This window comes from Penicillium cataractarum, assembly GCF_028827025.1.
Source record: "Penicillium cataractarum strain IBT 29864 chromosome Unknown utg000002l, whole genome shotgun sequence".
NCBI classification, from domain to species: domain Eukaryota; kingdom Fungi; phylum Ascomycota; class Eurotiomycetes; order Eurotiales; family Aspergillaceae; genus Penicillium; species Penicillium cataractarum.
In genome coordinates, this window is record NW_026622738.1 from 5,327,326 (window position 1) to 5,342,223 (window position 14,898).

General features: G+C 51.4%; 8 protein-coding genes across 8 annotated transcripts; 4 read left to right on the forward strand and 4 right to left on the reverse strand.

Moving 5' to 3' along the window:
- Positions 1-272: 272 nt before the first annotated feature.
- Positions 273-2,058, reverse strand: N7496_003966 (glycosyl hydrolase family 79 C-terminal domain-containing protein; the record flags this gene model as incomplete). Its single annotated transcript, XM_056696897.1, has 5 exons — positions 273-1,001; positions 1,052-1,287; positions 1,344-1,484; positions 1,548-1,786; positions 1,850-2,058. The coding sequence occupies 5 exons, from the start codon at positions 2,056-2,058 to the stop codon at positions 273-275; spliced, it is 1,554 nt and encodes a 517-aa protein (XP_056559109.1).
- A 754-nt stretch (positions 2,059-2,812) lies between these two features.
- N7496_003967 (mitochondrial 54S ribosomal protein bL27m) lies at positions 2,813-3,631 on the reverse strand (the record flags this gene model as incomplete). The annotated part of the gene is made up of 1 exon (XM_056696898.1): positions 2,813-3,631. One exon carries the CDS (start codon positions 3,629-3,631, stop codon positions 2,813-2,815), a length of 819 nt encoding a protein of 272 aa, XP_056559110.1.
- A 193-nt stretch (positions 3,632-3,824) lies between these two features.
- lcl2 lies at positions 3,825-4,272 on the forward strand (the record flags this gene model as incomplete). The annotated part of the gene is made up of 2 exons (XM_056696899.1): positions 3,825-3,996; positions 4,079-4,272. 2 exons carry the CDS (start codon positions 3,825-3,827, stop codon positions 4,270-4,272), a joined length of 366 nt encoding a protein of 121 aa, XP_056559111.1.
- Positions 4,273-4,740: 468 nt separating this feature from the next.
- Positions 4,741-6,503, forward strand: N7496_003969 (scramblase family protein; the record flags this gene model as incomplete). The annotated part of the gene is made up of 3 exons (XM_056696900.1): positions 4,741-5,096; positions 5,154-5,325; positions 5,382-6,503. The coding sequence occupies 3 exons, from the start codon at positions 4,741-4,743 to the stop codon at positions 6,501-6,503; spliced, it is 1,650 nt and encodes a 549-aa protein (XP_056559112.1).
- Positions 6,504-6,916: 413 nt separating this feature from the next.
- On the forward strand, positions 6,917-7,513 carry N7496_003970 (E2 ubiquitin-conjugating protein UBC7; the record flags this gene model as incomplete). Its single annotated transcript, XM_056696901.1, has 2 exons — positions 6,917-7,166; positions 7,260-7,513. 2 exons carry the CDS (start codon positions 6,917-6,919, stop codon positions 7,511-7,513), a joined length of 504 nt encoding a protein of 167 aa, XP_056559113.1.
- A 307-nt stretch (positions 7,514-7,820) lies between these two features.
- On the reverse strand, positions 7,821-9,351 carry N7496_003971 (uncharacterized protein; the record flags this gene model as incomplete). Its single annotated transcript, XM_056696902.1, has 7 exons — positions 7,821-8,288; positions 8,344-8,415; positions 8,484-8,564; positions 8,624-8,707; positions 8,776-8,884; positions 8,956-9,022; positions 9,081-9,351. Coding segments are annotated over 7 exons (1,152 nt in total), but the record flags the coding sequence as incomplete, so codon positions are not given.
- Positions 9,352-10,262: 911 nt separating this feature from the next.
- On the forward strand, positions 10,263-12,626 carry N7496_003972 (terpene cyclase/mutase family protein; the record flags this gene model as incomplete). Its single annotated transcript, XM_056696903.1, has 4 exons — positions 10,263-10,466; positions 10,520-10,983; positions 11,036-12,481; positions 12,536-12,626. The coding sequence occupies 4 exons, from the start codon at positions 10,263-10,265 to the stop codon at positions 12,624-12,626; spliced, it is 2,205 nt and encodes a 734-aa protein (XP_056559115.1).
- Positions 12,627-12,840: 214 nt separating this feature from the next.
- Positions 12,841-14,593, reverse strand: N7496_003973 (amidohydrolase; the record flags this gene model as incomplete). The annotated part of the gene is made up of 2 exons (XM_056696904.1): positions 12,841-13,358; positions 13,420-14,593. 2 exons carry the CDS (start codon positions 14,591-14,593, stop codon positions 12,841-12,843), a joined length of 1,692 nt encoding a protein of 563 aa, XP_056559116.1.
- Positions 14,594-14,898: the final 305 nt, after the last annotated feature.

Here is a 14,898-nt window from a genome sequence, read left to right on the forward strand (position 1 = left end):
ATTCAGGGCTGTTTTATAACACATTCCATGCCTTCGGGTGTTCAAGATATAGGCCATTGGGCACTATCCAAGCCCACCCACGGTTTGATAAATTTAGAAACTGTGCAGTAATCAAAGGTCAGGCCAGAGCAAGCCATGAAGGATGCACATGGGCAAATTATTCAATTTTCAAGCCAGACTTAAATATCAATTCAATCCACGCAATTTCATATAACAAGAGACTTAAGCATCCGTCGCAAACCAACAAAGGCTGTAGAGCGATCTATACTCCCTCATTTCTGGACCAACACAGCTTCACCGGCACCAACCAGAACCTTCCTGCCCTGTGCCTTCTCATGAGTCTTGTCACCCACAACTACGCCCGCTTCATTGACCGACTGACCCGCGAGCGTAATATTGTTGGCAATTTCGACTCCAGGACTTGTAAGTCTCAATACCTTTGCCGATTCCCAGCCGGATGGCAGCTCGAGGACAGTATAAGGCCTGGCCTTCTGCTCAGAGGTCGAGTTCCACATGACAAGGTTGGCAGCAACAATAGATTCCAGTTTGCCAGAGCCGTAAACTGCGTAGGCACCAAAGTCTGACCCGTTAACAAGCACCTCAGTCTGCTTATGACCTCCAGCGAAAACGTGGGCATTGAACAATGCCGCATAATAAATTGGGAACACTTGTGGGTTGGTGTCGTTGAATGATACAGGCAGCCACGACCGGTATGCATATCGGGTTCCCATATGGAAATGGACGCGTTCAACACGGAGAGAGGACAGGTATAGCACGTAGTCAACGGCCCAGACTGTCGCTGCCATGACGTCGGAGATGTTGGCTGCGCCTTGGCATGAGATTGAGTTTGTTTCTCCAAGGACATATGGAATTCCCGAGTCTACTGTTGCATTTCCGAGATAATCATGGTACCAGACGCGGGAAAGCATGTTTGTGCGATCGAAGATGCTTGTCTCGATCGTTGGACCTACGCCGGTGTAGTGACAATTGGCTCCCATGTACTATAGATAGGTAAGCAAAGACTCGGTTCAGTGTGGGTGAGATGCCTTACCTCATGGTCAGCAACGGCCTTTGCCATATTAGACTTCATGCCATCTGCTTCGGCATTTGCAACGTTCCAGGCAGAACTGGCTACACTGCGCGGTGCTTCGAAAGCACAACCCTGGAAGATCTGCATAGAGTCTGACCCGGTCAAGTTCTGGCTTATGGCTTTGGCGTAGTCGTTCCACTGGTCAACGTAATCCTGGAGTGTGTAATTCGCAGATCGACGCGAACCACCGGGCCATCCTGAGAAAGCGTTGGATTAGTGACATTGGATTGCTCCTGCATCTATCATGACTCACCATCTACCTCGTTGCCAATCTCAAAGCCATAGAGAGCATCTCCGATAGCATTGTAGGCAGCATTAGCCTCAAGTACGCATTGCGCAAGACCATCTCCTACGCTGAAGAGAGTCTCATTGGCAGGGTTGAAGAAGTTGAGACCTGTTACGAAGATGTCAGCGTCGACCATTTGTGATGAAGAACTCAGGTTAGAAGTCTACTTACCATATATATACTTAGATCCCTCTGGAAATTGGTTGAAAGACTGCATAAATGCAGGGCCTATATACGAATGTCCAGGCTGAGTCGCTGCAGCCGAGGAAAAGGGGGCGATGATGGCCTCAGACTGGTCGGGATAGTATACAGCAGAGTTTTGCGTACTACCGCCAACCCGGAACAATGGAGGTTTCCCCGCGATGTCCTTCAAGTTTTGGATGACCTGTCGTGAAAAGGTATTGGGGTGCCTAACCAGTAAACGGGTCAATTGCACATCACACTCCGAGGCGAAGGGAGCCTTGTATACTCACGTGTCATTTCCTGCATAGTCAGCCATATAGCAGAATTCAATCGAGAACGAGTGGTAGTCTGCATCATGAACCTGCTTTTCCGGACGAGGGGAACGGGGTGGTGAAAGGGAGAAGGAGCGTGTGATGTTAGCACCCGAGCTAACGGGTGTTGCAATTACAGGCCGAATTGCGAACGGGATGAGAAGCAAAAGAGGATTAAGAAGACCCATCTTTGTTGACTATTGAAGTTGTGTAGTCTATCCCAGAACACTGCATCTTTGTTGGTCCTTGTAGTTCCATGTATAGAGATCCCAAGAGATGCCTTCGGGAGATCAGAGTCCGGTATAAGTGGTTCGAGAAAACAGATTCGGTCAAAGTTGTGCCGAGAATTTCATGACTCCGTCAATAGCGTGAAATAAAATGTAGTATTCTACTGCTAAAGAGTATACATGGGGGCTAGACATCGAGGTAAACAGGGCTGCAGCTTACCCCCCACGCCCCCGCTCTCGCTAGCGATAATCCGGGGTATGATAGAACAGGGATCGGGAAATGACTCGAGTTATTCAAGTAGCCGATAGCCGTAGCATGGATGCCGATAGAAATCCTTCAAGTGTATTGCATGGAATAGGTTGTTGCGAGTCTGGAGAGGGGTTGAATGATGTTGATTGGAGGGCTTTCGGGTCTGAGCAATTTCCATCACTCAAACACCCAACCAGATAGCCACCCTGCCAATCTCAACCCCAAACAGTTAAGCGAAGCTGGAGCTAAAGCACGGGGGTCGCATCTGTTAAATATTCAGGGTTGCCAAGTCGAACTATCCAATGGTGGCAGCTTGAACAGTGGAGAAGATGGTTGAAATTGTGTCACATACATGTCAAGAGATATTTTATGAAATCCTCTTTCTATAATACAGAAAAATACAGAATATGAATCCTCAAATCGCTACTAAAACCCAAAATCCATGGCTTGAAACATCATGCACCCTTATTTGGCCTTCTTGGAAGCCTTCTTCTTGCCCTTGAGACTCTTCATCTGGGCAGCCCGCTCGGCACGAGCCTGTCTCTTCCTCCATGCAAGCCAACGGTTGTTGCGATCATATGTCTTAGCGGTAATTCCAGCCTTCTCAGCAGCACGACCGATAACCCAATTGGCCTCACGGTACATGTAACCAGGACGCAGCTGAGGGCCGGACTCGGCGTTGACGGCCTCGGCACTGCCAACTTCAGTACCGTTCTCATCGATGGAGGCGACCATATCAGACTGATACGAGACAGGCTCAGTGCGTGGGATTGTGACCCTGTTCAGTCTGCGCCGGGTGGGCGCATTCCGAGGGTGTGGAAGTCTTCCCTCCTTCTCAAAGACGACTCCGATGTAGCGACGTTCGGGGTGACGCTCTGGGTCCAGGTAATACCGGACGTATCCGGCTTGAGTAGCGTAAATTGTGTGGTCACGTCCCATCGCGCAGTTGTCGCCAGGGAACCACTTAGATCCTCGCTGGCGGAAGATGATGCATCCGGGAACGACGTATTCACCACCTGTGCGCTTGGCACCTAGGCGCTTTCCAGCGGGATCGCGCGAGTGTCGATTGGCAGTTCCTTGGGATGCGTGCGAGGCGAAACGCACTTGTGAGAATGGTAGGAGGGTGCGAGGAATGGAGGGCGTTGTCTTCGGGACGGAGAGCGATGCGGTAAGAGATCGCGGAATGATGGATTGAGGCCGGTAGGCGCTTTGAGCTGAGCGGAGTGAGGGAGCAATGGCCCGTTCCAGCGCCCTCAAGGGCGCCAGAAGTCTGGGTTGCAACATGGTTGGCAATTGGTGTTGAGTCGAGATGCGGAGGTGAAAGCTACAAGGGGAACTTTTTCTCGGAGGTAAATTGCTTGGCGTCACGTGCCCAGTCCGTAAACTGGCTTCATCTATAGGCCACCTCCAACAATTACTTCAGGTCGCTCCTTGCTTTGACATCCTTCTGTCCACGAAGCAACTTCGGATCAAAAATATGTTGCGCAATATTGTCTCGAGTCTATGGGCTCTTCTATTGCTGGCCGCCGTCGCCCAGGCCCAGTTCCAATTCTTCGAGAACATGTTTGGCGGCAACCAACAAGCTCAACACCAAGGCTCTCAGAATGTCCCTAGTGATAGCGGTCGGTACCAGAAGATGTGGGCTCAAGGTAGGTGTCTTTGTCGTCTGGACTTCGAGCTGGGCATACTCTAGTTTGCAATTGTTCACTGACCTCGAATCTACCTATGCAGCGCAATGCAGCAACTACCTCTGCCCTGGGACCCTCGCATGCGTTTCCTTCCCACACCACTGCCCATGCGCACACCCCGATGTTGAAGAAAAGGTCGAACTGGGAGAAGGGAGCGCTATTTGCGTGTCAAAGGGCGGATTCAAGGCTGGCGAGGCGGCCCGGAAGATTGAGTTGGCTCGTAAGGGTCTTCTGTGAGATTGCTGTATGCAATCAACGCGATCATAATGTCTATACGCTGTAGTTTCAAGGCCCAGGGCACTATAATACGTTCAGCATTGTTCAAAACTTCTACCAATCCATCGAATGATTTGCCTCGATCTCACGTTGGGTGGTAAGACAGCCTAAAGAGATGGGAGCTTCTGAAGAGACACTTTGAAGCTTAGGAAGTCTAGGATGGCCTCTAAAATGTGGCTAGTGAAGTAGCCGATTAAGTATGCAGTGTTCCATAGAGAGGCTATTATCTGAATTGCTCGCATTTAAGAGGAATGGATGGACAACGACACCGAGTACTCGTAAGGTGGCGGCAGTAAATCCGCTTAACCCCGCGGGCGATCTTCCGTCATCGCCAGCTTCGACTTTTTGCCTGTGCTCCCGCCGCTGTCAACGTACACTCGAACACTTCGCATACGCACCACCCAGCCTTAACAACTCGCTTCTATCGATATGTGGAGCGTGAGGCTCCATTCCTCCCCGCTGAGCGGTCTTGCAATCCGCAGACCTCTGTCGACTCTTCGCGGCAGAAGCACTCGTCTCGGTCCGCGCAGCAGCATCGCAAGGCCGGGACGCATTCCCCAAGCTCGGAAACCAGACGAGACGCCACAGCCATCAGAGACACCGGTCTCAGAATCCCAAGATACTATCAATACAAACTATGATCCTTCGCAAAATACCCTCCTCTCACCTGTCTATCTCCCAGAAGACCCTAATGGCGTCCTCAAAGAAACTCATCCTGCGACAAAACTGCTGGCCAACTCCGCGCTGGTGGTGCAGCGACAACTGGAGATGATGAACGTCATGATGTGAGTGGATTCGGGTCAGCATCCTCCAAGACTATAATACTGACACAATCCTCGCAGTGGTTTCGAACAGGCGAACAAGTATGTCATCATGGATGCGCAGGGGAATCACATTGGATACATGGCGGAGCAAGAGAAGGGCATGGCTAATGCCATGGCACGCCAATGGTTCCGCACACACCGGAGCTTCGTGACACATGTGTTTGATAAACATGAGAACGAGGTGCTACGGGTAAGCCAGACTCGTAGCCAGAATCCCCTTCAAGCGCTAATCACTGGACGCCACAGTTTAATCGCCCATTCTCATGGATCAATTCTCGGATCCAAGTCTACGATCCCCTAGATACCAATGCTGCCTCATCCTCATACTCTACATCCCCCCAACCAACGACACCAGGTGCCTTGGTCCAAGCTGACGTTTCCTCCAATGCGCGCGTCTCCCCGCTGGACTTTGCCCAGATGCGAGTTATTGGCGAAGCGCAGCAGCAATGGGCACCCTTGCGGCGGAAGTACAATCTATTCACATATCACCAATCGCCAACTTCCGCCATGGACATGGGTACTCGGAGCTTCCCCCTCGCCGGATCTGGCTTGTCCAAACAGCAGCAGTTGCAGCTCGCCCAGGATGCTAGCCAAGGTCCAGGGGAATTTAACCAATTTGCCTATGTCAACGAGCCGTTCTTGTCCTGGGACTTTTCTCTACTATCAGCAGAAAATCAACTGATTGGATCTGTGAACCGCAACTTTGCTGGATTCGCCCGAGAGATTTTCACCGACACGGGTGTGTATGCATTGCGCATGGATTCTGCTGGAGCTGGCACCGAAGCATCGGCAAATCAGGGCAACACCACACCTGGGATGACCCTAGACCAACGAGCAGTGATGCTCGCTACCGCTGTCAGCGTTGATTTCGACTACTTCAGTCGTCACAGTGGATCAGGTGGATTTGGGTTCTTGCCCCTTTGGTTCCCCGGAGTTGGTGGCGAAGCTGCGGCTGGAGGAGCAGCCGCGGGAGAGGCTGCGGGGGCCGTTGGTGGTGCTGCCGCTGGCGGTGCAGCTGCTGGAGAAGCCGGTGCACTTGGTGAGGTAGCAGCCGGTACGCTTGGACGAGCAACCGCTGCTGGTGGTATGGCAGATGGTTTAGCTGCGGGCGCTGCGGGCGCTGGTGCCATGGCTGGATACGAAGCCATGCAAAGGGGTATGTCGGGGAACCAGGCGGCCGAGGCCCCTGCGCCCGGTCAGTCTACCATGCCTCCGCCGGATCAGCAGTTCCCAGGGCAGCCTGGCGAGTCTGAAGATGTATGGGCCGAGGAAAGCCCAGAGGACCCTTGGGGTGAAGACGAATTCGTTGATCCTTGGGGTGATGAAGGATCTGATGAAGGAGGCGGTGATGATTTTGACTTTTTCTAATGGTCAAATCATCAAAATTTGTATACTATGAACCCTATGATACCTTGAATAGACCGTGAATATATCTGTATTTTTATAGCTGGACAGACTGTATTACGTCGGGATCGGCCAGTGGGGCGACCAGCGATGGCGCACCCCGCGAATTGCTGCTCTTCTTCTTCAACTTTTCTTCTTTCCCAACCGCCATTTCGTTTACCCACTTACAGAACTCTGCATCTCTACACGCTCAGTGTCCGCTGTGGTTTGAGGCCTTCACCTACCTAACAACCATCTCTTCCGAGTCTCCATTCCGAACGAGTGCGGAAACTTCCCGGCTTGCCACCCGCTGAACCCAACCCATCCTCTACGTCGTGTGCCAACCCCAACCACTTCGACCACCTTCTACGACTCATCCACTCTGATCGCTAGCAAGAATGGCTTCATCGGTCGCTCAGAAGCGTCTCTTTCACGAGTACAAGAATCTTTCCACAAACCCGCCCGAGGGTATCACGGCTGGCCCCGTCTCCGAGGATGACATGTTCTATTGGGAAGCTCTGATCGAGGGCCCTGGAGGTACTCCCTTCGAGGGTGGTGTGTTCGCAGCCGAGCTCAAGTTCCCCAAGGATTATCCTCTGAGCCCCCCGACCATGAAGTTCGTCGGAGGTGGAGTGTGGCACCCAAACGGTAGGCTTTCCGGCCCCAGACTACATCATAGCTCGACAGCGCATTTGAACCCCTCCCACTGAGCATGGACTGACGCTTTGTTCTGTAATATAGTATACCCCAATGGAACCGTCTGCATCTCGATCCTCCACCCACCTGGTGATGACCCGAACCACTATGAACATGCCTCCGAGCGCTGGTCGCCCATTCAGAGCGTGGAGAAGATCCTCATCTCCGTCATGAGCATGCTCGCTGAACCCAACGACGAGAGCCCCGCCAACGTCGAGGCGGCCAAAATGTGGCGCGAGCGACGAGCCGAGTACGAGCAGAAGGTTCGGGATGAGGTGCGCAAGGGTCTGGGTCTTTAAAAAACATATCAGACCCGAATGTGCTGGCACGGACGAAGAACACGCTTTGATGATTGGCGCCGGGACATGATTTCTTGAGTTTTGCATTGCTTGGCTGGTGATGGCTTTTTTCTGGTTGCACAGCTTGTATGTATATCGAGCATTTGGAAGAGAGAATTCAATTTATGATTCCACTGATAAGTTGTTCGCTCTATGCTATTGTGTTGGATCCCCGAACCCCCTTTTAAGTCTAGTCTATAATATACAGGTTGCTTTTAGCGGATATCCTGGTCGACGCTTTCATCCACATCAGCGTCGCAAATGCTGATCACTCCTGGCGGAAGAGTTTCCGATCAATCCATGCCTCAAGCCCGCCATCGCGATCATAAAGCATCTCGATCTCCGCTTTGACATTCAAAAATAACATGCGCTGTAACTCCGAACGCCATTCGGGTTCCGGTCCATCATTCGACCAGACCGGATTGTTGCGAAGCATAGCGAGTATCTTTCTTCGATCACTGGGGGTAAGAGAGAGGACCTCATTGGCACCGGGTGATTCGGATGCGAGTATGGCATCTACGACTTTCAAGCCCAACCATTCCATGCCCGGCAGGCTCAGCCTTGCATTGTCGTGAAGATGCGCGATTGATCCATACTTGTATGTTGACATTATGGCTATCCCGTGAGGATCCCCGTCGACCAAGGCATAAAAGCGAGGTGGTCTGGCGTATTTGCTGGAAGCGACTAAGAGTTGGTGTACGAACTCGCGAGTATTGATATCCGGGTATCCCTTGCCCTGGAGAAGTGTCTGTTAGACATCTTCGCGGACCATTGCAATGGTCCCCTCTTACTGTTATCAAGATTCCGTCGCCCATAATGGCCCGCGTGGGATAGCTGCTCCGAACTAGCCGATGGAAAACTGCCTTCGATCGAAAGACAGGTCAGCACTCACTGGATGTGTGGCATTGAGTTGCAGTGGGGACACATCTACCTCTTTTTCAATGATGAACACCCACCGAGCACCGGATATATCAATCTGATCGGTGTCCTGAATTCGAGGGATGGTGGTGTCCTGGCCGTATCAGTATCACAGTCCATGACATCTGAGTGGTTCCAGAGACTCGCACTCACATGTGTGCCGTTCGCATCCATAATTATAGAGGATTCGTGTTTCAGCCGAAAGCACCCTGCTACCAATCCTTTGCTGGCTGCCTCCTAGCAATGAATTGCGCTCAGCATTGTTGACTCCATTTGAAGCTGAAGTTGGCTAAAGGCAGACTCACCACATTCAACGCTGCTCGGTCAACACCAATGGTAAAGGCAAGGTCATCAATGATGCAATTTATCGTCTGTTGCGATTTGAAATATGCTGGATCGATATAATAAATGTCTCTGGGAACAGACCGTCGCGATTAGTCCAATGCCCTGTCTGCCTTCAACGGGCCCAGGGACATCCCACTCACCTTTTCGAAATCAATTGTCCTGTACGCAGGGTCTGATCAATAATAGCCAATACTCGAAGGATCGCCGCTAGATGTCATGACTATTAGCGCTTCTGTGGGATATAACGCAAAGACAGTCTGCATACTGAATTTCCAAGACTCGTGTGCCGTGCGTCCCGGCCATGAATATGAGCGGAACGCGTCCTCATTGCGACCTGCCTCGAGAGCCCCATTGTGCGAATTGATCATACATGTTGCTGAACGGGATTTGCAGCGCAGGGTGATCGATGGCTGTCCTTCGGATGGGGACAGGGTCAATTGATTGAGGAGGTCGATGAGCACGTTGTCAATATAATTGCGGACCAATTGTTGCTCCTCACTCGAAACAAAGGCTGTGGCCAAGGACATGGCATCGGAAGCTATTCACATGGCAGATGCCAATGCCTGTGGGTGAAGTGGAGTATAGTTGGAAGTTGGTGTGGTTGAAGTTAACTTGGATAACGTGACAACGTGACCTGCCCTATTCGGTACGTTATGGCTACGACGTGTACCCAACTCACACTATACATTGATATTATTGAGAGCTCAAACTTTTTGGTTACAGATGTTATGCGTATAGAACCAGCCAACGAGGTACGCCATTTAACTCGGTTGGGCTAACAATCTCCAGTGAAGTCGGGCAGCGCCAGTGATATCCTCTGTGTATATCAAACCTTTGCACAGTATAATTTTGGTTTCCTGCCTAAATCACAGGTAATGTGAGGCGGTGTTTTTCTGGCCTTTTAGCTATGAAGGCATCAGCGAGGCTGGAGGTGATGACTTGTACAGCTGTTGACATCTCTCAATACCACCCGAATATTGCGAGGATCAACGGGTGATATCCAAGTGCCAGTCAAGGCCCCCGCACACTAAAGCGCGGACCTAGGCATCTCTCTTATGGTTTACCGAGATGCTGTTCGTGTGCTTTTGGTAGTTGTTCGAGAGACGAAGGTCGAATGTAGGTCGTGTGCCCTTTCGCTGAGTCCTAGGATCGTACTTGTGTAGTCAGGTTGTGGGCTCCACGCAACCAACATTCGTTCTTCGACAATTTTTTCAGTTGTATTCGTCTTGATTCCAATCAATTGCATTCATTCAATGTTTTTCTTTTTCTATTAACTAACAAATATCACATGTAGTTGCGACTCCTTGTTCTTGGTTGTACACGGCAGTCTTGAGACTGCTGAGTCAGCTACCCCAGGCCCCCGAGATGTTTATCCGCTTTATCGCCAATCGATAGAGCTTCAACTTTCCACTTCTTCAAGTTCTCGATTGACGGAGCCGTACAGACAATGGCTTCATACATTGGTCCTTGGAGGAGCCCTGCTCAGGGCCATCTGAATAATGACGGTAATGGCGACTCCAAGACTGACTACACTCGCTGGCGATTGGTCAATGAGGAGGGTCGCCAGACCTGGCGATATCTGGAGACCGATGAGGAGAACGAGGCTTGGCCACAAACAATTGCCGATAAATACAACCTTGGTTTGCCCACTGTAAGTGCTTGGATTTGCTTATACATTTCTCAATCTTAACACTCATAATTCAGGGTCTGCCCGAGCTGTCTGAAGCCAAGACACCTCTCCAAGCTGCCGAAAATGGCCTCTCTTTCTTCTCTCACCTCCAACTCGAGCCAGGCAACTGGGGCTGCGAGTATGGTGGCCCCATGTTCTTGCTTCCAGGTCTGTTGATTACCTGGTATGTGACCAACACCCCCATCCCTCCGGAGTATGCGACGGAGATCAAGCGCTATCTCTTTGCCCGTCAACACCCGGAAGATGGCGGTTGGGGTCTTCACATCGAAGCTCACAGCTCCGTCTTTGGTACTGCCATGAACTATGTGGCGCTGCGTATAGTCGGTGTCAGCGAGGATGACCCTCGTATGATCAAGGCTCGAGGACTTCTCCACAAGTTCGGAGGTGCTATCTATGGCCCTCACTGGGCCAAGGCCTGGCTCAGTATTTTGGGCGTAATGGAGTGGGAGGGTGTCAACCCCGTTCCCCCTGAGATCTGGTATGTCTATCATCGCAAGGATCAACGGATTTACTCTAACTTCCTCTGTCAGGCTTCTTCCCGACTGGGTGCCTTTCGCTCCTTGGAGATGGTGGATCCATATCCGTCAGGTGTTCTTGCCTCTCTCCTACATTTGGTCCAAGAAATGGTCCTTCCCTCTCAATGACTTCACGAGACAGCTTCGAGAAGAGCTGTACACGCAGCCATACAACACAATCAATTTTGCGAATCACCGCAACTCTATTCACCCCGCCGACAACTACTACCCCAAGACCTGGCTCTTGAACGGTATCAACGAGCTTCTGGTCCGCATCTGGAACCCATTCCTCCGTATCAACGCTATCAGTAAGCGTGCCGAGGACTGGACTTGGGAGCTGATCCGCATGGAGGATGAAAACACTGATTACGCGGGGCTGGGACCCGTGAATAATCCACTTAACATGGTTGCCTGCTTCATTCACGACGGCCCAGACAGCTATTCGGTTCGCCGACATCGAGAGCGCTTGAATGACTACATGTGGATGAAGCATGAGGGTATGTTGGCCAACGGCACCAACGGTGTCCAGGTGTGGGACACTACCTTCGTCACGCAAGCAGTTTCAGTCGCTGGATTTGCCGATGACCCTAAGTGGCGACCCATGCTGCTCAAGGCCCTGGAGTTCATTGACGACCATCAACTACGCGAGAACGTGCCAGATCAGGAGAAGTGCTATCGCCAGCACCGTAAGGGTGCTTGGCCTTTCAGTACCAAGACCCAAGGATACACAGTCAGCGACTGCACTGCCGAGGGTCTGCGGTCCACTATCCAGCTTCAGGAGATGCACAACTTCCCCAAGTTGATCTCATTGGATCGCCTGAAGGACAGTGTGGACTGTCTCCTGTTGATGCAGAACCCGACTGGCGGTTTCACCGAGTACGAGACCACCCGTGCCTCGCCCAAGGTCGAATGGCTGAACGCTGCCGAGGTCTTTGGCGGCATTATGATCGGCTATGATTATCCCGAGTGCACCACTGCATCGGTGACTGCGCTCTCGCTGTTCAGCAAGTTCTACCCTGACTACCGTGCTGACGAAATCCGTGCGGCCAAGGAGAAGGCCGTGGCTTACATCAAACGCGCTCAGCGTAAGGATGGTAGCTGGTACGGCTCCTGGGGTATCTGCTTCACCTATGCTGCTATGTTTGCCCTGGAAAGTCTGGCTAGTGTTGGTGAGACCTATGAGACCAGCGAGAATTCTCGCCGGGGCTGTGAGTTCCTGATCGCCAAGCAACAGGCCGACGGTGGCTGGGGTGAATCGTATCTCAGCAGTGAGAAGCATGTCTATGTTCAGCATGAGAAGTCCCAGGTTGTTCAAACCGCCTGGGCCTGCCTGGCACTCATGGAGGCCCACTACCCCCACAAGGAGCCACTGGAGCGAGGCATGAAGCTGCTCATGTCGCGCCAGCAGCGTAATGGCGAGTGGCTGCAGGAGTCGATCGAGGGAGTTTTCAATCAGTCATGGTATGTTGACCTTCCTCTGCCTTGGAAATGGGGCTTAGCTAACTTTGTGTCTAGTATGATTTCGTATCCCAACTACAAGTTCTACTGGCCGATTCGTGCCTTGGGTTTGTACAGCAAACGATTCGGCAACGAGGAGCTGCAGTGATATCCATGAAAAGCCTACATTTGTCATATGTACTGTACTATTCACTCCAATAATCAATAATATCTTGGGCATTATCGAAGCCCGTCGTATTCAGTCGATGAAATACCCATCGCTCGGTAGAGATACCGAAATGTTGATTCGTCTATCTTTGATCCATAAAAGTAGATACAGAAGGTTTCGATCACATAGCGACCTCCAGAAGTCAGGTTGTCCCTCACAACCTGCTGTTAGTGGTTGAAAGTGTCGTAGCAGACCCATGCTCCTTGCTATCATAGACCAACCGCCCTTCGAACCAAGTCTTCAAAACAGTAGCCCCAGAGAAATTGCCCTTGCTCAAATCACGGTCCACAGCAATAAAGTTGGCCTTCTTTCCAACTTCCAGACTGCCAGTCCGATCTTGAGCCCCAACTGCCTCTGCGCCGCTAAGCGTGATGACCCGGCATAAGATCTCACCTCCCCGTTCCTTGGTAGTTTTTCCGGATTCCAAAGCTGAGCTCTTGCGGCCGCCAGGCCACACTTCAACCTTCTCAACGATAGCAGCAAGTGAATCGAAAAGGCTAGGTGTTTCTGGAAGTAGCCAGTCTGATCCGATCGTCATGTGGGCTCCTGTTTCTAGGACCTGATTGAATGCCCACTTGAGTAGGTGTGGTATCTCTTGAACGACTGGTTCATGGAAAATGGCAGGGGACATCTCGGCAGTGATTCGGTTTTTCGCAAAACGAGGGATATCATCTTAAGCACCAACGAGGTCAGTAAAATAGTCGACCTTCATGGTGATGCGTTTGGAGCTTACCCTCGTGAACTGCACTACAATGCGCCAGCTCGTGTCTTGGCCCATTGGGGTTGGCCTTTCGAACTCGTTCCAGGACATCCAGAGCGCCACGAGCAGATCCCTCTCCCGCAACGTGAAGTTTGCAGGTCATACCACGCGCATCATATTTTGTCACCGCTTCCTCCAAGAAGCGCCAGTCAATCACCATATGCTTCTGCGCCGGACGACCCTCCGCGTCGAGATCACACTGGGTGAATTGTGGAGGTAAAGGAGCCCCGTCGAGCCAGAACTTGACAAAGTTTGTATGCACATGCTTGCTGCGGAAGCCATTGGCCACATCTAGCAAGGCTGCTAGACTATCGCGAGGTTCCATGGCAAATGTCTCAGGTGCACAGACAATATGAGTATAGATGTCGAGGTCGAGACGATTTTCCTGCTCCAGTTCTTGGACGGCATGGAGGTATAGCGAGTTGGCGGAGGCTTCCTGGCAGGATGTGATTCCATACTTGAGACACATGCGTATGCCAAACTCCAACGCTCGTTTGGCGTGAGATAAAGGCGTAATGGGGAGCTTCGAGAAGACTTGGCTCATGGCGCTTTCAGCGACTTCTCCAGTTAGGCTTCCATCTGGACGGCGGACATAAAAGCCGCCTGGTGGATCAACTGCATGAACAGGATCGATTCCTGCTCTTTTCAACCCCGGAGTGTTGAGAAGAATGCGATGGCAAGAAACCTCCCGCACGAGTACTGGTGTGGTTGGATACTTGGAATCCAAGTATTTGCGATCGGGGATACCATCAGGGAAGAAACTAGCTTGATAGAAATTGCCAATTACCCAGTCTCCAGCCACATTGTGATAAGCACAAGCACATATACCGTCTTGCAATCGCTGACTGATATTGCTCGCACCAGAGTCGAAGCCAATAGATGACTCGTTCAAGGCTTGCATGCTGGCAAGCAGCAGATGGGTGTGGGCATCATGGATACCCGGCATGACGAATCTTTGAGCGAGATCATATCGGATGAGGTTTCGTGAGTTAGCAATCTTGAAGATTTCCTCTTCGGTACCAATTGCCTCAATTATACCGGTTGCCGAGACAATGAAAGCCTCAGCCCAGGGTTGGGCAGGGTTGACTGTATATATGTGGCCATTGTAATAAGCTACCGAGTTATTTGGACTGTTTGAAGAATACATCTTGACCGACGGGAGGTGCAAACACTAGCAGAGTTCGTGCGATACTCGGCGGCTGCTTTTAAGGCTCCCAGTCTTCGCTTCAGGATTAGGTCGTGCACTTGCTATACCCCGCACAATATTGCGGAAGTCGGATCAGGGGTGGAGTAAATAGATATCAAGTTCTCCACAAAGTAACGAGGTTCACGACATTCCGGTGGTGCGAGAGGTGGATCGCGGGCTTCCGAGCGTTATCAAAACCACTTCTCCCTCGGAATTAATTCCGAGCTACCGACTTGTCTAAACCAGTGGCTCAGGGGATACAATAC